General features: G+C 42.2%; 1 protein-coding gene across 1 annotated transcript in view; it reads left to right on the top strand.

Moving 5' to 3' along the window:
* Window positions 1–17,855: 17,855 nt before the first annotated feature.
* LOC115158566 (BMP/retinoic acid-inducible neural-specific protein 3) overlaps window positions 17,856–26,302 on the top strand; it is a 42,359-nt gene continuing 33,912 nt past the window's right edge. The window contains exons 1-2 of the mRNA XM_029707669.1: window positions 17,856–18,131; window positions 24,789–24,979. Coding sequence (XP_029563529.1) covers window positions 17,920–18,131; window positions 24,789–24,979 — 403 coding nt within the window. The 5' untranslated portion in view covers window positions 17,856–17,919. The remainder of the gene's footprint in view (window positions 18,132–24,788; window positions 24,980–26,302) is intronic.

The raw sequence follows: 26,302 nt of genomic DNA, 5'->3' as shown, positions 1-26,302 counted from the left end.
TACAGTCAGCAACAACATTACACTGGGCTGCTCTATCATTAGTGACCCGATACAAACCAATAACTAAGATAATAACTATCTTGGGCCACAGTGCATTTCTGTGTGGCGTGTCTGCATGGATCTACATTGTGAAAATGTAAATGATAGTATACCATATTAATATTCTGAACATTATAGTCATCATCTCTGTGCTAGAAACTCTATGTGGTTACTTCTACAATACCTATGCTTATGTGTGTATTATTGTTTTCTGTGTTTTCTGTGGGCCCCAGGAAGAGAAGCTATTGCCAAAGTAACACCTAATGGAGCAAATAGATGAGTGCCAATTATCCAAGAACAGAGTGTGTCAGAGTAGTCTTGATATGCACTTATACCCCTGATGAAGACTCTACCACAAAGATCCCTAGGGAAATGATGCCATGCTGAAGGGTTATTCACTGAGGTTTTTAGTTACAGTTTTCAGCACCAAGGACAGCTCAAATGCTATAGCACTGAGGACCAACTCCCACACTGGGGAAACTACACAAAGATATCATCATGGAAATGATGGCAAGTTGAAGGCTTATTCATTGAGGTTGATATGTGTTCAGCACTGTGGACAGCTCACATAAACTACCATACCACAGTCGGTGAGCCTCTAGAAGCCACAGATGGAGTCTGCAAGCCACTGACGTTAGTGGAGTTATTCGTTGAGGCTTATTTACAGGAAGTTCAGCACCATGGACAGCTCCCATACCATATCACTGAGGAAACTCTGACCATGTACGAACAGCCGTACTTGCGCTCTAAATAGGCTTTTTGGGTATGCGAAAATATAAAGTTTTATGGTATGTGGAATTGTTTTAATTGAATTTGCTTTAAATGGCATGATGTCATACTCATTTGGCTTTTCATCTAGTAGAATTCTCTACTTGCTATAGATGCATTTCCAGGCTGCCTCATGAACGTCTGACTTCAAATGCAGATCATTAAAGTTAGCAAACAAGTATGCTATTCAGATAGTTATCTTCTACAACATCCCAGATGTCATCGGATGATTGATTACCAGTCAGGCAAGGTAAAATATCACAAATAGAGCTAGATAAAGCCAGAATAATAATATACTTGTTGAGCATAGCTACAGCCATCAGTCTTTTTGTGTGTTTTCATGATCATCACTCACTCACTGCTAAGTTGTTCAAGGTCCGGACAGCGTATAGCTAGCTATCTGCTACAGTTTTTTTTGCGAGCAAGTACGCGCATCAGTCGAACTTGACGCTTGATTGTAAACAAAAAAAATGCATATATTGAGAAAGTATCGTCTTTTCTGACCCATGTGTGTTTGACAACAGCTGATAATCAGCTTAGGTGAAGGGCTGTAGAAAAATAAACGAATGGCAGGAAACAACGCATTTGCGAATTAGATGAAGCATTCTTATAGTGAGTCTAGGGAGTTGATGTGTCGCTTACTTCATTTTTACGGAACGGTACTTTCTAAATAGTATGTAGTATTAGTACACAGTATGTCGTTTTAGTAGTAGGCAAAACAGACTTCAGACATGGCCACTCACTTTGGCTTCTTTCTTTCTTTCTACCACCACAACCACAGAGCTGACCATATTGGATTGATGTGAGCAGTAAAATGGAATCCTCTGCATCACTTTTCCAATCACGCATAGATCCGTGAATAGGCCTACTTCAAGGAAGCAGGGAGGTTATTTACTGATGTTTTGGAGTTTTGGTCCCTTAGCTTAGGTTAGAAACTAAACACATGATCACTGATATCATCAATTCAGATTATTGTGTCTCAATGTACACCTTCATATTCACTGTTAGATGCCAGCATTCATTCATTGTATGGAGTCTCAGCTGGTGACTCAATTATCTGCCTTTGCAGTGCTGTGACGCATTCCTTATGCACATATATATGGGGGCTGAAGACAGGAGAGAAGAGAATCAGGCACTGAACCATTCTCCACACTCCCCTCCCGTCCCCTACTCAGACAGACAGAGCTAAGTATGACAGTCAGACAGGTATGAAGACTAAACTAATGGCGCAGAGACTGCATTAGCCTACAGGTATTTATTTTGGTGAGATATATTAGCCTCTTCAAATGTATTAATCTGCCCTCCAGAGAGACATCAAATGAATTATAGATCCAAAAAGTCACGAGCAAATAAACATCAAATATCTCCAGACATAAATCCAGGAATCCATAATCTGTAAGCAATTTCCCATATCCTGGCCATTGCATATCAGTGGTGCCTGCGTCAAAGCTGTCTCCAAAGCACTTGTTATCATTCCTGCCACGTCAGCGGTCTTAAGTATAGGCTATCCTCCTTTTGCAGCTATTACAGAGGGCTACTTGTGTTTTAAACATGTGACTGAGTGGGAGAGGGGGAAAAGGGATAGAGAGCTAAAGAAGCCCGTGTCTGGTGCTTGCCAGCGCCCACCTATTGAAATGTGTGTCCCCCACTCTGTCGCCGCTGCGGAGTAGGCGGGTCAAGCAGAGCGCGGTGATGGCGCGGACTTTATAAAGGAATATTTAACCACCGGCCAGAGGCACTTAAACATCCCGTGAAGCATTACCGAACTGCATTCCGCCGCATCTGCCCTCCCGTCAGTCGCCCGCTGGTGTTTCTGTAACGGGAGGCTCGCACGCGTTCCCACATCAAGAAGCACATTTGCGAGTTCTCTCTCTCTCTACTCCTCTTTCTTTACCCCGCACTCTCGGTCGATGCTTTCATTTTTGAAAGTAATTATCCCTTGAAAGGTCAAAGCCTTTGCTTAACATTGTCCCTTTGCTCCATAATGAAAAGCGTTTTGCTTCGAACTTCCTCAGTGGGCTGGAGCGATAGGAAGGATTGCTGAGGCGTAGAGCAGCCCCGACTCTCGCCGAATCGTTTCCCCTCTATCTCTCTTTGGATGTTGTGGGGTTTTGTTGGTCTTGTCCAAGTGTGAACTAATTCACTCCGATCAAGGTGAAATTAGGTTTTCAACAATGTTGGCAGTTCTAGGGACATATCCGTTGATTCAGCAAAATATTTGAAGATGCTGAATTGAACTTTGTCCGATGTTCTGAATCGCGGTGAGTTGAGATATCTATCTTTTATAATACATTTTGTTTGTAAGCCTGAATGGAGCATGTTTTTTGTTGTGTAATGGTTTGCATTTTCCTGAAGTTGCATGGACACTCACACAATGCAGGGACATATTGGGTATAACTGAATGCCAGAGGTAGCATATATAAAACTGCTGTGTAAACCCAGGTGAAGCATACATATGACATACTCTCATACCTGTCTCTCACTTTCTGAAACTCTCTCTCTCTCTCTCTCACACACACACACACACACACACACACACACACACACACACACACACACACACACACACACACACACACAAAATATATATATATATATCTTCCTCCCTCCCTTGCTCCCCTTTTTTCCCATTGCCACCGTGACGCCCAGTCTGAATTCCTGAGGGTGGTATGGGCTTGCCAGCAGAGCAGAGCAGAGCTGGGGTTCAGATCTGTAATGCTGATGTGCTGTGAGCAGGTCTGCCAAGCCAAGTGCCAGCCAGTCAGTCAAGTAGAACCAGCCGCTTCCAGCCATCCACAAACAATTTTCCCTCTGATTTCATAATTATACATTTCACCCTCGAGCCTCTTAAAGGCTTGGGAAATGGGAATCAAGGCAGGTTTTGAATGCAGGAAAGGATGTCATGAAAAGCCTGTATGCCCAAACCAGACTGTACAAAGTTGCTCCTAAGTCGAAATGGAATATCTTGGGTTTGTTAAATTGAATGAACCCAGTAACCCACAATGACATAACGTCATCCGTTTGTGCTACATTTGAATAGAGGCTTTTGTGTTTTTTATGGAGTTAGAGTATTTTGATTTAATGAAATGGTTTATACAGTCTTTTTGATCCCTTACAGAAAATTATACTAAATCTAAATACTGTATACTTCATGCTGTTGCATATCTAGCTTCTCCTACTCCTGAGTTGATGTAACATAAATCCATGTTCGGTAAACATACCAAAATAATAGACAGTCACTCTATCTAGCAATGGTCTGCGAGTTTTGTTTCAATGGACTTTGAATGATATAGTTTATCTATGCCTTTGGAGAGACTATGAAAAAATATGGACTTGGTGGACTTTGATGAGTCATCTCTTGAGATATTGTAGAGATATATCTATAATAGAGATGTATGGATGTCTCTGGTTAAGGCTCCATTGGGTAAGCTTATGAAGGCTGTTGTTTATCACTATAATAGGAGGGAGTGAGTACTGCCATAGTCTGTGAGTCTCTCACGTAAGCCGTTAGCTCAGGAAGCCCGAGAGCCAAAACCCTAGAGGAGTGTGTGCGTGCATGAAAGAGTGTGCATGTGAGTATAAGTGTTCATATAACGTATCCAAAAGATCGGTGCATGCCCAGCTCCCTAAAATGAAATGAGCAAAGGGTTCAATCTCTTGTTCCTTTGTGGAGGCCTTGGAGAAATGTATCTCCAGAGACTGCATGCATAGTGAGTCCATTGCCACGGGCAGACTGAAGAGATGAATGCTGCATTCATGTCCTGTGGTATATTGTGAGAGTGTTTGGTGGCCCAGCTGTACCCCATCAACATGAAATACTGGCTCTGTCTGACTATGTCCTCACTGCTGTATAGAGGTCTTGGCTGCAGCAGAATAGAAACAACGCAGACTGGAGACTGAGAGCATACCGAAGCACACACAAACACAAATACACACAAATACATACACACATTCACAAACACCTTGACAAGTGCAGACATGCATGTACTCCCACATGCACACTCACACACACATGCACACATTCACTTACACACAAAGCAACATGCAGTTACACATGCACACATGCACACACACTCACTCAATCACTCACACGCACGCACGCACGCACACACACACACACACACACACACACTATCTGTCTTCTGGTCTTCTTTGCTCACACACAGACATGTACGCAATTGGTATGCACCTTTATATACTGTACACTGACAACAACCTATAGCTCTCACACCCCATCGCTCTCTCTCTCTACCCTTCTCCCTATATCCCCCTCTCTCTCCCTATATCTCCCTCTCACCCCCCTCCCTCCTTAACCTATCTCCCACACACACACACACACACACACACACACACACACACACACACACACACACACACACACACACACACACACACACACACACACACACACACACGACACAAACACAAGACATCAATAACTGCTGCGGCTTTCTCAATGACCTATTTATCTGCTCCTACTGTGAGATGTGGACATAGATCAGATGAGACAGGAGTCAGTGAGATGCCCTCGTGTTCAAACGACTGTGACGCTTCAATGGGGCCTCTTCCTTAAAGGATCAACATAGTCTTTAAGATAGAGGAAGGGCCTGCTGCTGTCAAGCACCCACATTAATGAATGAGTCACACATGGAACACTGCTGCAGCAATTTTATCACATCAAATATTAATAGGGGAGACAGAAGAAAAGAGAGAAATATTGACAAGAAAAAAGAGAGAATTGAAGAGACTTAAAGAAAGAGATATAAGGGAAGAGAGAGAGTGGACAAACAGGCAGGAGTCAGGCACGTCTTGGCAGGAACAGGGGCTTTGTGGTGAATACCCACCACCCATTATTTTATGATAATGAGCAAACTGGTGGATCACTGGTGCAGCGGCCCTGATTCGGAACTGAGTCTGACGGATAGATAGAGAGGAGAGAGAATGAAAGAAAGGACAAAAGATAAGGGAGAGAAAGAAACAGAGGAAAAGAAAAAGAAGGACAATAAAGAAGAAGTGAAGGAAGGAGACAAAGGGAGGGAAGAGGAAAAGGGGAGAGAAGAGAGTTAAGGAGAGCTGAGCAGGTCACAGAAAGATAGGTTGACTGATTAGGGCATTAAAAAAAGATACTTCCAGGAATGCTTGATAACTGAAATAATTTGATGCAAGGCAGTGGTGGAACACATCCTGTGGACTCATACACACTCACAAACCTCCCCTCAATATTAGAAATGAGTGAGAAAGACAAGCTGCATGTGTTCTTGAAAACGCTGTCATTGTTGGTATATAACAAAAATGTCATGCCCTCTCTCTGTCTATTTCTTACCCTTCTTCTTCGTCTCTCTCACTCTCACACACACACACACACACACACACACACACAACACACACACACACACACACACACACACACACACACACACACACACACACACACACACACACACACACACACACACACACACACACACACACACACACACACACACACATTGATCCCACAAGAGATAGAGATACTATAAAGGAGTGTACAGTCGTAGATAGACAATGTTATTACTCTCTCCACACACACACACTAGCTCAGGTACCGTAAAGGGAATACCTGTTAGCCAGTTTTCTCTTTACTATTTACAGCTATTAACTCAGCAGAACTAATGCTCTTTATTCAGGAGGCACCTTTTGGGCATGCTTGTACCTGGAGACTCGTTTTCAGAAGAGGCCTATGTGTGCTTTACTCAGATTTATAACAGCTTTTGCTCACTCCGCCTCCCAGTGATATGCAGCCAAATAAAAATGTACAAGTGAGAACTTTACGAGCTGGATAGCCATAATTAAGACTCTTTTTTTTACCATTGCTTTCCCAGAACTGACTAGCGAAGTGGGCTTTTTATGTTTTTTTTTATTCAACGAGGAAAGGAAAAGTACTCTACTTCACTGAACCCACCACACACACACACACACACACACACACACACACACACACACACACACACACACACACACACACACACACACACACACACACACACACACACACACACACACACACACACACACACACACACACACACACACACACGCACTCCGCTAATTGATTAGATACAATTCAAATCTTTAATCCCCCAAACTAGGTTTGTGGCGGTCACAAAATTTCGTCAACCGGTGATTGTCAAGCAAATAACTGTCTGTCTCACGGTAATTGACCGTAATTAACATAAACACATTTAGCATCTCCTGGCTTCCACACCTACAAGCTGTTGGATTTTGGGTTAAACTTGGAACATTGCTATCCTAGAGACATGATACATCAGAAGTAAGACTATAGTATCTGAGGGGTGATAGAGAATGTTTTTTACATCATAAATGAATGGTTATATGTAGGAGCCAGATGGCTTTGGAATGTGTTGGGTGGACGGGAGGAAGTCACAGGATGGCTATAGGGGATACGGATGGACATCTGTGGATTAGGCAAATGAGGGGTTGAGGTCAGGTCAGATCCCCTTGAGGGTGAAATTAGGGTTTATTACCCTATTACTTCATTTTCCTGTCTAACCATAAAAGATGTAAGGATTGGAGAGAAGGAGGAGTGCCTAAATTGGAGTATATATACTTGTGTTGGTGGAAACATGTTTTGTCTGAATGCAGCTGTATTGACCCTCTGGGAAGAATTAAACTTGGTTAAGCTTTCATAATGTCTGTTGAGTTTTTTACCATGAGAATTAGAACCCAACAAAGCCATTGTAAAACGTCTAATAAATCCATATAATATAGCCTACACCTTCACAATAAATCCATTATTTATTTTAGACAGGTCTAAAGAAGCATGATATGAAGAAAATGTAGTCTATTTCAGAAGAACAGAATAGCATACTCTGAGTTGTCCTTATGTTAGGTCCTGATGTGGCTACGTCAAATGGCTGTGGGCTACACTAGTTCATTTATCAGACAAGATTTGCTTATAATTCCGTGGCATTATTTTATATTATGAAGAATACAATTGAACAAAGCTGAATAAAATATCAATACTTTCTCCAACCGATTTGAGGGAGTGAGCACATGCAGCTATTCTATGTTGAGCGGTTAACAAATAAATAGTTAATCCTGTATGCTTAATATATAGCTATTAATGTAGCTTTAATTGTTCTACAAATGTTGGGCTATATGTTTTGATTTTTAATACATTGTATGGCTGCATGATGAGACTCTAAGGATGATTCGAAAAAGTTGATTGAAAGGCATGAGCTCTGCTTTGTATTTTGTGCAGGCCGTACACACTCCAATAGTCTCCCATTCACAATTTGACAAGCACTTGATAATGCCTCGAATTTTACCATGTCATACCCTTTGTGGCCGTAATACACCCTAAAAAAATCCATGCCTTTTGCGGCCCGGAGTGCTGCGTTTTGCCCTTCTCTTAAGTGTGCTGTGCAATCCGAGGTGTCTCTCACTCACAGCTCTGCGTCACGTGATCAGGTCTTTCTCACAGGCTACTAGTTAAGACAGACACACCGGCGTCGCCACCGCGCATGTCCTTATCCAATTCCGAGGTACATATTGAAGATACTGGAAGAACTGTCCACATTAACTTTTCGTCAGCCAACAAGATCAGTAGGCCTAACGAACAGAAAAAGCACGAGCCTATGTCAATCTACTATCCCCTGTAGTACAAAAGTTGACCTATTCTGTGCGAGAAATAAATATTCCAAACATAGTCTGGGACAGTTGTGGGGTGCGATAGATCCCAAGTGAATACAACCTCTGGCATCAAACATTTTTGTATGCAATGTGACTGACGCAACAGATCAGAACGTTTATCTTAAAATGTTGATAAACTATTAGGCTATTTCTTCACATTATAAGCTCATCAATGCACACATGGTAGTAGGCTTTAAGCGGGAATGTTCCATTAGCGGAAAACACCATTATCAAAAGTGACTGGAAATGCAATTTTGAATGTAACCCTTTAATTATAAAGGTGCATTTTTATGGTGAAAATTATCTTCCCCAAACTGGAAACTCACGCGCTGCTTATATATGCCAGTTAGGCTCTACACCCCTTGTAAAGCGGATTCATGTGTTTAATTTTAAGAAGTTATTTGGCCACTTTAGTTGTGATACAACCTTATTAAAACATATAGGCCTATAGGCTAGGGCTTAGCCCAAAAGCCTATACGTTCTAATAAAGTTTGTATGGCTGCATGAGGTGTGCGACTATGATTCAAACAAGTCACAAAAAAAAGGCTTTGTTTCTTATGCTGGGCATCATTCACAAGTGATAAGCTAATATTGTTACCTGTCAGAATATTCTTAATTTAATCTTGTCTTTACATATACTAAATAATATGTGTGACATTTGTTTGGATTTAGAATGGACCATTATCGTGCACCTGTATCGAAACAGGGGCAGCGTGAAAAAACATGTAATCTATGCACATAAATCGAGAATGGAGGACGTTTTTCCTAGTGGTTTATTTTCATGCTAGCCAGATAGACTATACTCCTGTTGTAAAGAGAAGCAATGTGCTTAATATTAGGAAAGTTGAGAAATAAATATAGTAGGCCAAGCCTATAGAAAGCTGATAGAGGCCATCACTGTTTTCTCCCGCAATTGCATAGCCTATAGAAATGTTGCACAACATGAGCTCATGAAGTGTTTGATTAGATTTTTGAATACATTTGCATTGATGTCGGAGTGATTAGAGGGACAATAAAGTGCAGTTGAGTCAATGCTCATTTCAAACTGATTGGGGGCTGGAAGAACAGGGAAACTGTACATTTTCACTACACTGAAATTGTTTGTTTTTCTTTTGCAGTGAACTGTGCCTAATGTTTTTCAAACAGAAAGATGAATCAGCCTGTGATGCGTAACACAAGTTAGAGTACCGGCCATCATAAAGTAGCTTCACATGTTTGTTCAATTCATTTATTATTCCTTCCAAGCAGTCAATAACTTGCTGTAGTCCATGCTAGCTTACATAGCATCCACTAGCTAACATGCTGCTCTGATTGCATACTGTATTACACCACTGCCAGGCAGTCATCTATTGTCCCCTGAAGCATCAATCTGTACTCAAACAGTCCATTACTCAAAGTGACAGCCAGATTAGAAATTACATTTAATTCTGTCTATCACCACCTGACACTGTCTGCCACTGTTTCTAACACCCCAACAGAATCTCTCTGCCTTCTTATATTGGTTTTGAAATGTTTTCAATGGGATATCTTCTCTATGATGCTTTCCCCACCCCCTACTAGTCATTTGCATGACATAGAAGCTTTTCTTTATGTGTTTACGTGTAAGACAGTCGACTACAGGCGAGGAGCTGTGGACATGCAGACATAATATCATTTCACAAAGGCTTTGCTTTCCCCCCTGGCATCTGTATGAAAGGTATTGTTGACAGTTGTACCGTGGGAGGGGAGATACTGTATGTGGGTTAATTAGGGCCAAAAACCTTGTTAGTCAGCACTGAGGGGAAGATGTAAAGTTTATCACTTCCTGTTTCCACACTTTGAAGATGCTTTTGGGGATGGCTCGCAGACTAGTTTCAAAGTGCACCAGTTACAAATTGGATCCTGTTGATGAACTTCTAATGAAACTCTTTAATCAACCCCCCCACCTACCACCCTGATCTCCCCTTCCTCGTCTTCACCCTCCCTCCTTCCTTCCTTCCATCCATCTCTCTCTCTCCCTCCCTCCCTCCCTCCCTCCCTCCCTCCCTCCCTCCCTCCCTCCCTCCGCCTTCAAATGTATTCAAAGCTGGGAGATATCAAAAAGTGAAAGCCATTCCGCACATTAGCATAGTTGCTGTGCCAGCGAAGGGAAGGCGCATCATCTGTATGGCTCCGGTGTCCTAATGGGTATAGTGGCTGAACAGATGTTCTGAGACACACTGCTCTCTCTCTTCTCCCTCATTCACCCACCTTCTCTCTCTCTCTCTCTCTCTCTCTCTCTCTCTCTCTCTCTCTCTCTCTCTCTCTCTCCCCTCTGAATGCGGCTGGTGGAATGCTTTAGACAGATTAGGTTGGGGAGTTCCCAAATCTCATCAAGCGTACAACAGTACAGTATATCCTCTAAGCCATGGAGGGAGAGAATATCTAACCACTGCGGTAGGGCTGACACTGTGAAGTAAACATGGCACAGTCTCTGGATGTAAGTTAAGTGTCTGTCAACAAGACAGGTACATTAGAGACAGACTTTAGACCTTTAGTAGTAGTAGTTGTAGTTGTACACACTCTGACTGAATTGACCAGCAATCATGCACAGCAGTAAAAAACAATTTTTATTAACAAAATATACAATTCTATATTTTTTGTTGTTGATGGTTTGAGTTTGTGTAATGGCTTCGGTAGTCGGGTAGGAGGAATGAGGCGCAGGAAGCAGCGAACACAGGGAGTGGTGTTTTTAATAACACTGAATAAACAAAAGTTCCCAACCATAGGGAATAAATACAGAATAGACGACCAGGTAAAGCCGACGAACAACACGTCGTCAAAGAACAAAATGAATCCCGCACAAACAACGGACGGGCCAGCTAAACTAAATACCCCCTCTAATAGCTAATTGGCCACAGGTGCCCAAAACCAAAAAAAGGGAAAACCAAAAAGGGGATCGGTGGTAGCTAATAGGCCGGTGACGACGACCGCCGAGCGCCACCCGAGCAGGAGGGGGCGCCACCGTCGGTGGGAATCGTGACAGTTTGCTCTTTATTCTGACAGTTTTAGACAGAACAGGAAAACAGGACATTTAAAAAAATATAATACTAGTACAGTAATAGTATAATAATAATAGTAACTATAATACGCTACTAATGTCTTCACTCTCTTCGTGCATGCAGCATAGTTTGCTAGTACATAGTGCTGTAAGCCTTGAAAAGGGGCCAGGATGGTTGGTTCTATAGCTCTTTGACCAATTTAGATGTTACATTGAGATGATTGCCCTAAATCTTTGCTAAATAATGAATATTGATTATTAATAATTCCATTCATTGACATAATCTCAGAACATTTCTCAAAGAGGTCACATTTTCTCTTTCCTTTATGTATGCTCTAGTGCCCTCAAACTCAACTCTGGACGTCGAAGCCAGTTACACTGCATTTTTTCATTGTTCCACTTTAATCAGGGTCTGATTTAGACCTGGGACACCAGGTGTGTGTAATTATCAGGTAGAACAGAAAACCAGCAGGCTCCGGACCTCATAGTGTAACAGTTGAGTACCCCTGCTCTAGTGTCTATACAGTCACCTGTTGTAGACCTAGTACCATGCCTGTGAGGAATGAGGCACTGGTAATTCCAGGACTGGATTCATGTCTTGTCAGGTTTTCTGAATAGGTGACTTTAAAGGAATTCCACAATCTTCCACAATGACCTCTGACCTCTTTGGTAACCTACTGAAGATAAGTTGGTTTTTCCTATGGATCTATGACAGATCACTCACTTCATCTAGAATGGCTGATATTAGGTGTTGCTTAATGAATATAGCCAGCCATTATGCCGGCCGTAAAAACAGTACAGAGTTTAAAGCAGATGGGCTTTTATTAATCTGAATTGCCATTTGGTATAAACTACCAAATGGCAATGGATCATAATACCTAAAATATCTGCAGTTCCAAAATGAAATGGTCCCTTTGTGAAATAAACAAAACCTTGTCATATAGATGCAATATAAATGACAGATTACAATCTGTGTATTTTTATTCACTTATGGAAACCTTGTAGGTTGGGTTCCATCACAAATGTTGTTGGATAGAAAGTTTGAATAATGAATGGTGTGTCGGGTGACAAGGCTGAGGTGATTCTGCTTCGGGTCGGTCACAGGCTGTAGATTGATGTGGAGCACAACCTAAAGTCGGCCACGTTAAGGATTTGTGTGTAAGGAAAGTTGTTTATTGTTGAAAGCTAATGCATTTTTTTATTTTGTCAAGGATCAAGTGATGTTTATAACCATGGTATAGTGTAACGGGAGTTGTATACTCATCTTTTTAATACTGAAGAAGGTGAAACAAAATGAAACACGTATACAATTACGAAAACGACACTAACAGTTCTGTCAGGTGAAGAACACAAAACAGCATACAACTACCCACAAACCACAATACAAACACACCCCTAATTATAGGACCTTCAATCAGAGGCAACGATAGACAGCTGCCTCCAACTGAAGGCCCCAACACCAATTAACTAAACATAGAAATACAAATGACTAGACAGAACATAGAAATACACTACCATAGATCAATAACCAAAACACTGGACTAATAAATCAAACACCCCTCTCTACATGGACACATACACACAACCACCCTGAACCACATAAAACAAATACCCCCTGCCACATCCTGACCAAACTAAACACTAACAAATAACACCTTTACAGGTCAGAACGTGACATATAGACCTTTCCTACAGTCAATGACCAAAAGTTCCCTCTTTGGCATCATTGGTGGAAAGTTTTTTTTCTTCATAATTTCATAATTAATAAATATTATTTTTAAAAACACGACAAAAAGCCAGTGTTTCTATGTCATACAGTTTTGTTATATTTCAGTCTTCTGTGATGTACAGTACCAGTCAAAAGTTTGGACATACCTATTGATTCAAGGGTTTTTCTTTAGTTTTACTGTTTTCTACATTGTAGAATAATAGTGAAGACGTCAACACTATGAAATAACACATAAGGAATCATGTAGTAACCAAAAAAGTGTTAAACAAATCTAAATATATTTATTATTTGATCTTCTTTGAAGTAGCCACCCTTTCCCCTGATGACAGCTTTGTACACTCTTGGCATTCTCTCAACCAGCTTCACCTGGAATGCTTTTCCAACAGTCTTGAAGGAGTTCCCACATATGCTGAGCACTTGTTTAGCTGCTTTTCCTTCACTCTGCAGTCCAACTCATCCCAAACCATCTCAATTGGGTTGAGGTTGGGTGATTGTGGTGGCCAGGTCATCTGATGCAGCACTCCATCACTTTCCTTCTTGATCAAATAGCCCTTACACAACCTGGAGGTGTGTTGGGTCATTGTCCTGTTGAAAAACAAATTATGCACCATCCCATCTGGTTTGTGCTATCACTGCAGAATGCTGTGGTAGCCATGGCAGTTAAATGTGCCAAGAATTCTAAAGAAATCACTGACAGTGTCACCAGAAAAGCACCCCTACACCATCACACCTCCTCCTCTATGCTTCATGGTGGGAATCACACATGCAGAGATCATCCGTTCACCTACTCTGCGTCTCACAAAGACACACACCTCAAATTTGGACTCATAAGACCAAAGGACAGATTTCCACCAGTCTAATATTCATTGCTCGTGTTTATTGGCCCAAGCAAGTCTCTTCTTCTCATTGGTGTCCTTTAGTAGTGGTTTCTTTGCAGCAATTTGACCATGAAGGCCAGATTCACGCAGTCTCCTCTGAATAGTTGATGAGATGTGATTGCTACTTGAACTCTGTGAAGCATTTTTTTGGGATGCAATTTCCGACGCTGGTAACTCTAATGAACTTATCCTCTACGGCGGTCCTCATGAGAGCCAGTTTCATCATGACTTGATGCTTTTTGAGACTGCACTTGAAGAAACATTCAAAGTTCTTGAAGTCTTCCGGATTGACTGACCTTCATGTCTTCAAGTAATGATGGACTGTCGTTTCTCTTTGCTTATTTGAGCTGTTCTTGCCATAATATGGTCTTGGTCTATTACCAAATAGGGCTATGTTCTGTATACCACCCCTACCTTGTCACAACACTATTGACTGGCTCAAACACATTAAGAAGGAAATAAATTCCACAAATGAACTTTTAACAAGGCACACCTGTTAATTGAAATGCATTCCAGGTGACGACCTCATGAAGCTGGTTGAGAGAATGCCAAGATTGTGCAAACCTGTCATCAAGGCAAAGGGTGGCTACTTTGAAGAATTTGTTTAACCCTTTTTTGGTTACTACATGATTCCATATGTGTTATTTCATAGTTTTGCTGTCTTCACTATTATTCTACAATGTAGAAAATAGTTAAAATAAAGAAAGACCCTGGAATGATTAAATGTGTCCAAACTTTTGACTGGTACTGTATAGAAAAGTGTGATGTTGGGATGCCAACTCAAATTGTAATACATTTCAACTTTATATCTGACTTGGTGCTGTTGTCTTCTTTTTAAAGCCCATAACCATGTGTGAGAGGTGTATACTTTTATTTCAAAGTATATTTGCGTAAGACTACCAAGAATCACTCTGTGCGACCCTGATTTAGTACATTGCAGTATTAAGTATGAATAGGTAAAAGAAAATTGATGCCCAATGAAAAAACACTAATCATATGGAATTTAGTTTTGCTGTGAGTGATTGGAGAGCAGCAATGACAATTGTCTACATATTTACCTTTCGTCATTTGGTAATTACTGACTATAATACAGTGTAAATTGATTACTCTCATTATCTGTATATTTTCTTTCCATCTACTATTGGAGAGGTATTCTACATTCCTTTCTATACTCTGAAAGACCTACACGGCTCATTATGTATTGTATAGCCTTTCTTCTGTACCTTTTCTTCCATCAATTACACTCTTTTCACCCAGAGGACACGTCCCCCTGTCCCCCCGTCTCTTGCCTAACATACACACACCCCCATCACTGGCCTTTGTGTGGTGGCTTCACACAGACCTGGGTTAAAGATGGCCCACAATGTGTACAATCATATTTCAGTTGAACAACAAGAGCCCTTGTTCTCTCTCGTACTGCTGGTAATAATGAACGTGCCTTTCACTTCAAAACCACAGCCTAGGCCACGGCAATCTATATGTTATATTCATGCACAGCTTTGCTCGCGTCTCAAAGAAAGGCGATTTAATGACATTTGATGAATATGTAAAGTTTGTGTTTTCACATATGCACAAATGTGATCCAGTAATGCCCTTCTCAAGTGGGAATGGTGTGCACCTGATATGATTCAGACAGATAATAACAACAGTCTGGTTAGACGTGTTGTGTCTGATAATGTGATTATAGAGCTGGTGATGTCTGAATCTGTAGACAGATATTTTTATTTATTGGACTTTTACATTAAGCAGGTAGAGAGAATAGAGAAAGAGAATGAGAAGGAGGAGAGGGTAAACAGAGAGGGAGAGAGAAGAAAGATAATGAGAGAGGGAGGGAGAGAATTTTCCTTCCTGCATTAGCGTTTGTTTGGCCCCATGCCTGTGGGGTGATAGGATTAAAGTGTCTTTAAACATGACCCCTGTCCTCTATTCTGATATTAACAGGATAGACAGTCCCCTCGCTGCAAGCCAAGGTCACTTTTAAACCATGTTTACAAAAACTCATGTAAACCCTAGGCCTATGTGCTGCTGAGAGGTCCAGTAGATAGCGTAGTTGTTGCCTGAAAATGGAGTTGATACAACACCACAAGATGAAAATTGTTATAGTTGGAAAACGATCTCACTGTTTAACATTAACAACAGCAACAAAAACAAAGTTAAAAGGGAATTACTGAGGATTGCCATGGTTGGATAGTTTCGTAGCCCCCCTACCTCCCTCACCATCTCTATCTCACTATGTGGAACACCACTGTGCTGAAATGAACAGCGCTCCATTGTTTGCTTCCTGCTGTGTACTCAGATCCAAACCCCCCCGCCCAACACACACACACACACACACACACACACACACACACACACACACACACACACAGACACAGACACACATGCACGCACTCATGCACACAAGCCCACAAACACACACCTCATCAATATGCATGGCCATGCACGGATGTCTGCACTGAGGAATTAAATGTCATGCAGCAAAACCAGAGCATTTGAATCTGGTGTAATCATAGGAAAAAGCATTGTGAACCAGATAAAGCCTGTGTTTGCATCAGTGAGGGATATCCACTTATCTGTGAATTAACACCCAGTCTGCAGTTCATTATGGCCATACAAACACGCACACGCCCACACACACACACACACACACACACACACACACACACACACACACACACACACACAGAGGGTCAGAAAGGGCAAGGCTTTTGAGTGGCATACAGAGTGAATGACAGTGACTCATCTAATAAAACCACCAGCACATTTATTCATGGCAGTCCATATTCTCTCTCTGTGGGGTCAAACATCAGTCATTAACCTCTGTCTCGCTCTCTTTTCCTTTAACTCTCAAACTACCTCACCCTTTCCCTTTCTTTCTCGCTGTCGCTCTCTCTATCTGCCTCTTTTCCACACTCTCTATGCCTCTGTTTCTCTCTTTCTTCCTTTCTCTCTCAGACTACCTCACCCTCTCCCTTTCTCTCTCTGTCTCTCTCTCTCCATCTCTCTTTATTTCTCCCACACTCTCTCTCGCGCTCTCTCTATCTTTCTCTCTCCATCTCTCTCTTTCTCCCACTCTCTCACTCTCTGTCACACATCTCCTAGCACCTGCCCTCACGTCTACCCCCCGGCGTCTTGCGGTATTGTTTTGAATAATGATTTCTGAAACCCTCCCACACACATGGTCACATGGCTGAGTTCACTTGACAGATTGTCATCAGAATACAGTAATGGGATTTTTTTTAAACCAAGCATCTGGTTTGGACCCAGCTGCAGGGGAGAGATTGACAACCCTTAGGAGGGAGATGTTGAGTAATGGGAGGCTCGGACTAGAGGTGGAATAGAAGTGTAGTCTCAAAACAGATGACTAGTGACTTACTCCATAAGAGCTAAAGAGATCAGAGTTCTGATTGTTTGACGTGTAAAATACAGTATGGGATCTCTTAAAAGATGAAGGTGCCTGATGATTATAAGAACAGTACATTCTCAAGTGACAATTATTTATGTCTTTCTCTCCCAGGTGCTACAGTGGATGTGAGGGAATGCAGATTCCCCGGTCATCCCAGAGGAGGAGTGAGCTCAAGTGTAGGAACCCCTTCCACTACTGATCCCATTCCTCCACCACTCCCCCTCCCTCCACCCACCCCTCTCTCCCTCAATCCCTCCCTCAATCCCTCCCCACACCCCTCCCTCCCTCTACTTCCCCCTCCCTCCCTCCCTCCCTCCACCCCTCCCTTCCTTCCTCCCTCCACCCCTACCTCCCTCACTCCCTCCCTCCCTCGCTCCCTCAATCTCTGATGGCTCTATGGGGCTTCCTCAGTGTCAGCCTGCACTGCTGGGTCTGGCTCTGGGCCGGGGCTCCTATGTCGACCAGCTTGCCCCACAACCGCCCCGGAGGGCCCCTGGACTGGCTCCTGTCCGACAAGGGCCCCTTCCACCACTCCCAGGAGTACACAGACTTCGTTGAGAGGAACCGGCAGGGCTTCTCCACCCGCTACAAGATATACCGGTGAGTTGTATAGCAGGGCTTGTACATGGGGCAGTGTTTCCCAACCTCAGTCCTCAGGCCCTAACACTACACAGCCTATTCAAATGATCCAAGCTTGATGATTAGTTATTATTTGAATCAGCTGTGTAGTGCTAGGGCAAAAACCAAGGGGTCTCGAGGACTAAGTTTAGGTAACTCTGACGTAGGGGCGGTTTACAGGTAAACAGGTGAGTCTCATAGCAGTGTTCTCTTCAGAGATATATAGGAGAGTCAGACCACAGGTAGTCTAGATTAGGTATAGGGAGAATCAATAGTCAGATGGACAGATGAAACTACCTACCAACGTGTTAGTACACCAAAGCAGGCTGAATGTTATATCCACTATCAAATTGCTAAAGCACGTTCAGTGTCATGTGGGGTTTAAAGTCGTGAAGTAAATACCACTGGAAGGAAAGCCTTGAAAAGAGATGTGGAAAGTTCTCACCCCATCTAGGATAGTCTAGTAGTGGAAACTTATTGAATTAAAGGAACTGCAATTAAGTCAACTAAGGTTAAGTAAATAAATGGCTTTCAAGGAGAAAAGGAGGGGAAAACTTAAATGTTTAAGTTTGGCACCTACTTGTGTAGCTATTGTGGTTATTTCTTAATCAATCAATCTACTAATCAACTAATCAAAATCAATCTACTATTGTAGCTGTTTTGTATCTACAGTATGCACCTAGGCACCTACATAATATAGCCATTGTGGGTAAATAGTACAGTTAAATGATTTGAGTGTATCAAGGTAATTACAAGCACATGGCCATATGCATATTCTGATATCTGTTCAGGTAAAATATATTGATTACTGTAGTGTACGGGGAAAAACGTATGATTTGTCATAACGTTGAACACATTTTCACATATTGGCTCGTGATATAAAATTAGTGGAAAGTGTGTCATATATCCTGTCCGTCGTGAGTTGGAAAGGTATTGAACACGGACCGGGAAACCGCAGACGGGATTCTGACATCTATGGATTTGTGCTGGGTGTTTTATGGGCTATGGTGATCTGCTTCCCGCGTTAAAGCGTTTTAATATTTCTCCTCTGGCTAGTGCAGGCCCATCACAGCTCTCGGGACTGAGCTTCATTGGCGGTAAGATTAATAGTCTTATCATGTGGCCAAGTGATTAGTGGGCTCTTAATAGTTATTACTCTGCATTATCACACCATCCCCTGAGAGTCTACTGTCAGCTGCAAGGTTGTGTCTGAGGCGCGCTAGATTACAACCAACCCTTGATTAACAGTAATATTATTAAAGCCCTTTCGTTGGCTGGTAGAAATGCTGAGCACTGTATTTTATGTCGGCTGTGTTTTTTTTCTTTCATAAACCAGGTTTCCATCCAATCTTTTTATGTGAGTAAAGTACATGTCACGACCGTCCTGATGGAAACAGTCGGTAAACCTTCTAAATGTCTACAAAACAAAATACGGTTGATAGGGTGGGATCTTTTTGTGTCTGTAAAATTAATGATGCGCAAATATTATGCGCAAATATTTATATAATAACCATCATATCGAAGTAAACTTGAAGTCACGCAATGATATGGTGATATGTTTTGTGGTCCTACCACTACGACTCCGGAAAGCATGCATTTTATTAGTCTACAGTCGACATACGTTATGATGAACTTCACAGGGTGGTGAAAGTGCACGGTGACGGGTTTGATGCAACTTTCCAATAAATATCAAGGGTCTTATTCTGTTGACATGATGTTCGATGCTTAATAATCTTGCTTTTGTCCGTAATAGGAATCTCGCAGACAGAATCTGCGCACTGTCTGCGAACTGTTGGCAAGAGCGCACATGCAAATACCAGAGTGGGGACATTCTTTATAACGCAAAATGTTTAGTGATAAGACAATCAGTCTAGTTTTTTATCGGTATATAAAAACGCAAAAGTAATTGATGTCATCATGTACAACTTTTTATCGGCAACAAGTCATTTTGATGGAAACATTATCTCTGGTGGGAAAATTTGCATATTTCTTTAATGCAGATTTTAGAATATCGCCAATTGGATGTAAACATAGCAAATTGCTAACTGGTATTAATCGACCAGACAAAATTTGTGCTGAGATGACAACTGCTAATTGGGACATCATAGACATATAATCACTTTGATTATATTTCTATGGGGGAATATAGGGATAATTCAAGGTAATTGTATCTGTTACAGACTTTGGTCTCTTATCAGTATCTTACATAAGGACTGCATCAAGTTATACAATGTTCCCTTAAAATCAACAGCTTTAATGGTACAAGGCGACAGCCTACTGAGAACAGATGTCAACTCAATGTCTATTCCACATTGGTTCAACCTAATTCCATTGAAATGACAAGAAAACAACATTGATTCAACCAGTGTGTGCCCAGGAGGAAACTATACTGCAGGTTTTTACAGTATGAGGAAAGGTGGTAAATTAATCCAGTGTGCCTTTAGTTGTCAAACAGATTGTTACTGATATCTGTTCTCATCCCTCAAACTTCCCCAGGTGATCTCAACACATCAACAATGGTTCCCAGTGGCAAAACTACTATCTATAAAAAGCTATCACATAGAATATAATCCTGTAGAATTGCTTTGCCAGACAACGTTGGCTTTACTGTGGCATTGTGTGGTGGCCATTTTGGATTAAAGTGCATGCAGGTGGTACTAATTGTCTCTGTCTCTGTTAATATGAGAAGTTATTGTGGCGTACTCACATGCATATATCCAATATGTCCACTCTGTTGCCAATTCCCAGTGACAGCGGCATAGCCAAACAGTCCACCACACAGTTTGTTTGTTTAAAATTACCTCTGATATCTGACAATCTATTCCCTATCCCATAACACATAATTTCACAGCAAAACAGACATGAGGAGATGGAAAGTGACATTATTTGCTCCTGCAGAGTTTTGGATCTCTGCTAAATTCTCATAATCTTCACTGACAGAGAGAAGATGAATTACCGCAAGTGGGTGCTTCTAGTTACAGTGGCTGTGTGTTACTATGCCATCATTGCAGTAATGAAATTGCACCATCTCATCCCTCTTTCAATTTTCCACCTCTCTTCTTGATTGAATATGAAAGAATTTTAATGGGTCCTCCAACAGGAAATGGAGGCTGTTTTCCTGTTTGGGGAATCACTCATTGTTTTGGCGAATGCAACAGCTTTTCCCTCAGTCAACATGCGTAGAGATGGGGTTCCGCTGCACCACCAGTCCTAGGCAACCATTGCCAAGTGACAGTTGCCGTAGACAGCAGGGTGTAGGAAATTGTAGGCTACGCTTGTGTAGCTCTTGTGTTTTTTGACATATTGCATTTGAGAAACGTAAGTGAGTGTTGGCACCAAATCGTATAGAGAAGTTCACAGTATGAATGCCGTATTTCTGTACGGCTGCAATGCATCGAATTTGAGAATGTCTTTTGGAAACCTTAAAAGACCTTGATCTGTGTTACAGTGGCCTTCTTATTTCATACCCAGAGAAAAGCAATGTATCCCAATTCTCGGAAATCTCCACTAGGAGAAATAGTCCATAAGAGAGATGTGTGAAAATGAATGAATGATATCTCAAATGAAACCAAGGTAGCTACGTACAACAGTGGAGGCTGCTGAGAGGAGGACGGCTCATAATAATTCTGGAATGGAGCAAATTCAATGGCATCAGACACATGGAAACCATGTGTTTGCTGTATTTGATAACGTTCCACTTATTCTGCTCCAGCCATTACCACGAGCCTGCCCTCCCCAATTAAGCTGCCACCAACCTCCTGTGACGTACAGTACAGTGATGAGAGACAGATAAGAAGAATAACGTCATGGTGTAGTCTAAGGAAAGACCGCAGAACCCCAAAAACTGCTCCATGGTAAAATCCATTTAATTTCATCCCACTCCTTGTTGGATGTACCATTAGCCCTATGGGGGGTTTAAGATAAGACAAGTCCAGCTTATCACAGTCAACGATAACTGGAGAAACCAACGACAGAATGATTTTGAGGCTACACTTTCCTTACCTGTTCCCTTACTCTCTCCTCTCTCCCTCCTCTCTTGCTCCTCGCTCTTCTCTCTTTCTCGCTCCTCTCACTCTCCTCTCGCTCGCCTTTCTCGCTCTCCTCTCTCGCTCCTCTCTCGCTCCTCTCTCTCTCTCTCCTATTTCCTCTCTCTCCTCTCTTGCTCCTTTCTCACTTCTTACATGCAATGCTTTTGAACTGCCGAATCTCAGCTCTCACATAGCAAAGCAAGATATAACTGGTGAGGAATGCTATGGTGGCCCAGTTGAAGAGATAATTTATATGTATGGAGTGAAAAGAGGTCAGGATTAATGGTTATGCTTGGTGTAACTGACCGAAAAATTACTCAAGGGACATGTCTAAAAGTAGAAGTATGTGGGTGTGCATACATTCATTAAGCTGTATGTTTCATGTATTGATTTGAGAAAGCTTTCCCATAAGTGGATTAGGCATGCTAACATCACACAAATTAAACTAATTGCTATATTTTCATTACCTGTATGAGAGCAGACATGAAAGTATTTTACAATTTTCCACATTGCCCCATATGATCCTTAAAAAGAGGCTTTTCATCATTACTCCTGCTTTAATGTGATATATCTCCTATCAAAAGGCCACGCCCCCTCCATCCATCACCTACAGCACAGGTTGGCGAACCTATTCTGATTACAGCAGACAAGCATCCAATTCACAGCGCAGTGCATCATTTAGTGATAACTTGCACCTGCGAGGTTTGTTAGGGAGTGTGTGTGTGTGTGTTTGTATGTGTGTGTGTTGGAGAAGAGAGAAATAAATATAGCGATAGGAGACAGAAAGAGAAACAGAGAGAACAACAGACAGACAGACAGACAGACAGACAGACAGACAGACAGACAGACAGACAGACAGACAGACAGACAGACAGACAGACAGACAGACAGACAGACAGACAGACAGACAGACAGACAGACAGACAGACGGGCAGACGGGCAGACAGACGGGCAGAAAGGAGAAAAAAAACTGGCAAGAAGAAAGGCTTTCCATATTCAGCATCAGGATGTAAAATATTGCACATAATTTCTTTTACATTACATTGCTTCTACTGTAGCCTCCAGCTAACTGACACAGACAGAGCATGTTAATTTCAACCTCCCTCACAGAAATATTATCTGAACCTGTCAGAGCCAATTAAAACTGAACCAGTGTTTAGATACTGTAATTATTTAAACACAGGGGATTAACGCAAACAAAGTCTTTCAAGGCGTAACAATGCTCCCGTCTTTAAAGCTGCATACAGAATAACTTAGTAATGTTTGTAAATGTAAACAGAAGATGTCAAAGCTACAGACGCTGATGAGAAATCAGAACTTTACAGCTGCCTCTAGCATTTCCTTTCCTTTCGGTCACTTTACTTTCTTTCCTCATTATGAGTTGTATTGACTGTCAGAGATCCGCCGATGTCTATGGGTTTCTCTGTCACTGCACATTTTGATTATGATGTGTTTATTAAGGAGAGCACCTGTCAGTTGCAGGCTTTGGGAGCATTCTCCTCCCCAGCTACATTCATCTTCCAAATGGTACCTGCTTTGGATCTATCTATCTATCTATCTATCTATCTATCTATCTATCTATCTATCTATCTATCTATCTATCTATCTATCTATCTATCTATCTATCTATCTATCTATCTATCTATCTATCTATCTATCTATCTATCTATCTATCTATCTATCTATCTATCTATCTATCTATCTATCTATCTATCTATCTATCTATCTATCACTCACTCACTCACTCACTCACTCACTCACTCACTCACTCACTCACTCACTCACTCACTCACTCACTCACTCACTCACTCACTCACTCACTCACTCACTCACTCACTCACTCACTCACTCACTCACTCACTCACTCACTCACTCACTCACTCACTCACTCACTCACTCACTCACTCACTCACTCACTCACTCACTCACTCACTCACTCACTCACTCACTCACTCACTCACTCACTCTCTCTCTCACTCACTCACTCACTCTCTCTCTCTCTCTCTCCTCTCTCTCTCTCTCTCTCTCTCTCTCTCTCTCTCTCTCTCTCTCTCTCTCTCTCTCTCTCTCCTCTCTCTCTCTCTCTCTCTCTCTCTCTCTCTCTCTCTCTCTCTCTCTCTCTCTCTCTCTCTCTCTCTCTCTCTCTCTCTCTCTCTCTCTCTCTCTCTCTCTCTCTCTCTCTCTCTCTCTCTCTCTCTCTCTCTCTCTCTCTCTCTCTCTCTCTCTCTCTCTCTCTCTCTCTCTCTCTCTCTCTCTCTCTCTCTCTCTCTCTCTCTCTCTCTCTCTCTCTCTCTCTCTCTCTCTCTCTCTCTCTCTCTCTCACTCTCTCACTCTCTCACTCACTCACTCACTCACTCTCTCTCTCTCTCTCTCACTCTCTCTCTCACTCTCTCTCACTCTCTCACTCTCTCCATCAGAACTTAAAGCTAAGGATGCAGTGAGGCATTGCGGTTGATAGCTGCCCCCGTAGACTCACCTCTCCCCTACCCTTCTGCAGACAGGACAGACCGACAGAAAACCATTAATACCATCACATCATTAGTGAGCCTTATTTACCGAACAGTTTCAAGGACATTTTAAAGTCTTCTCCTCCATGTCTTCTTCTTTCCAGAGAGTTTGGGAGATGGAAGGTAAACAACCTGGCTGTGGAGAGGAGAGACTTCCTGGAGTCGCCGTTGCCCCTGACACCAGAGTTCATCCGTAACATCCGTCTCCTGGGTCGGAGACCCACCACCCAACTCATCACTGACAACCTGATCAGGAAGTATGGGACACACTTCCTGCTGTCGGCCACGCTGGGAGGTAAACACACCACTATGTCTGAAATGGCACACTATTCCCTATATAGTGTTTGATCAGGGGATTCTGTGGGAATGATGAAGTAGGTCAGGAGTAGGCAACCCTGGTGCTGGAGTGCCGCAGGAAGACCAGGTTTGTGGAATTTAGTCAATCACTGAACTGATCAATTAGCTCAGTTGGTCAGGTGTGCTGCCTACCTGGAACAAAATCCTACAGTACCTGCAGCACTCGAGGAACAGGGTTGCTTACCCCTGGAGTAGGTAGTAGTAGTTGACCCCTATTCACTGATACAGGGACATATTTTTTAATCCCCCTAATGGTTAGGAAAGAGGGGTACGGTATTCTAATAATCTGTCAGTTATCTGTGTTTGTAAAGTCCCAATACCACCAAAAAGCTAATGAGGGCAGGACATGTACATACCTTCTATGCCAATATTGGTATACAGTAGCAATTCAGTGGAAGACTTTTCTTGAATAGATTTTTGTCTACATAATGAAAGCCCATGTAAAAACCTCATTACACGTACATGTACTGCATAACCCTCAGCTACACAGTCATTCCCCAGTGCTTTTGATAGTCATGTGGACAACGCCATGAGGGTGGTTGCTCTTTACAGGAGAGAAGCTTATTTCAGCTACAAAGCCCTGTGCATGTCGGGGAAACCAAGGGAATGGGTTTCCCATTGGAAAGCAACACTTGTCGATTACCTCAGCCGGGCTCCTGGAAAGGTCGTAGTTGTGAGTGGCCACACGCACGCACGCACGCACGCACACACACACACACACACAGCTGCACTGGCTGATGCGATGCAACCTCCATGCTCTGGCACACAACCAGAGTAGCTCTGTATGAGGAGAGGAAGATGAGGAGCTGTTGCTTGGCCATGAGCCAGAGATGTGCTGCTGGCTGCTGAATGGGGTTATAAATGGATTGCCTGTCCGTGTTCTGGAACACATGGACTTCATGAAATAAATGAATAAATTACATAGGGATTTAAGGGCACTTTTCTGCAGCAGAGGAAGAAGAACACAAAACACTGACTACCATTGATAATATGATATGATGCCCTCCTTTATGGTTGACTCTGGATGTATATTTGTTCATATTCTCCCAAATAGCACATGGTTAATAGTCATAATACCTGGCAGTGAATAATACACTATATTATTCCTATTGATTGCCATACTACTAAAACTGGGTAGCTGTTGATTATGTAGTTCAGAAACCATCTAAATAATGTCAACTGACATTTGTATAGACTGTTAAAACCATGTTAGCCAGCGAACGTTCTCCCAACAGCTGAAAAAAAAGCCTGTTTAAACAGC

Source organism: Salmo trutta, chromosome 22, assembly GCF_901001165.1.
Source record: "Salmo trutta chromosome 22, fSalTru1.1, whole genome shotgun sequence".
Classification (NCBI taxonomy): Eukaryota; Metazoa; Chordata; class Actinopteri; order Salmoniformes; family Salmonidae; genus Salmo; species Salmo trutta.
The sequence above is the reverse complement of the archived record's forward strand: the minus strand, read 5'-3'. Positions and strand labels throughout refer to the sequence as shown.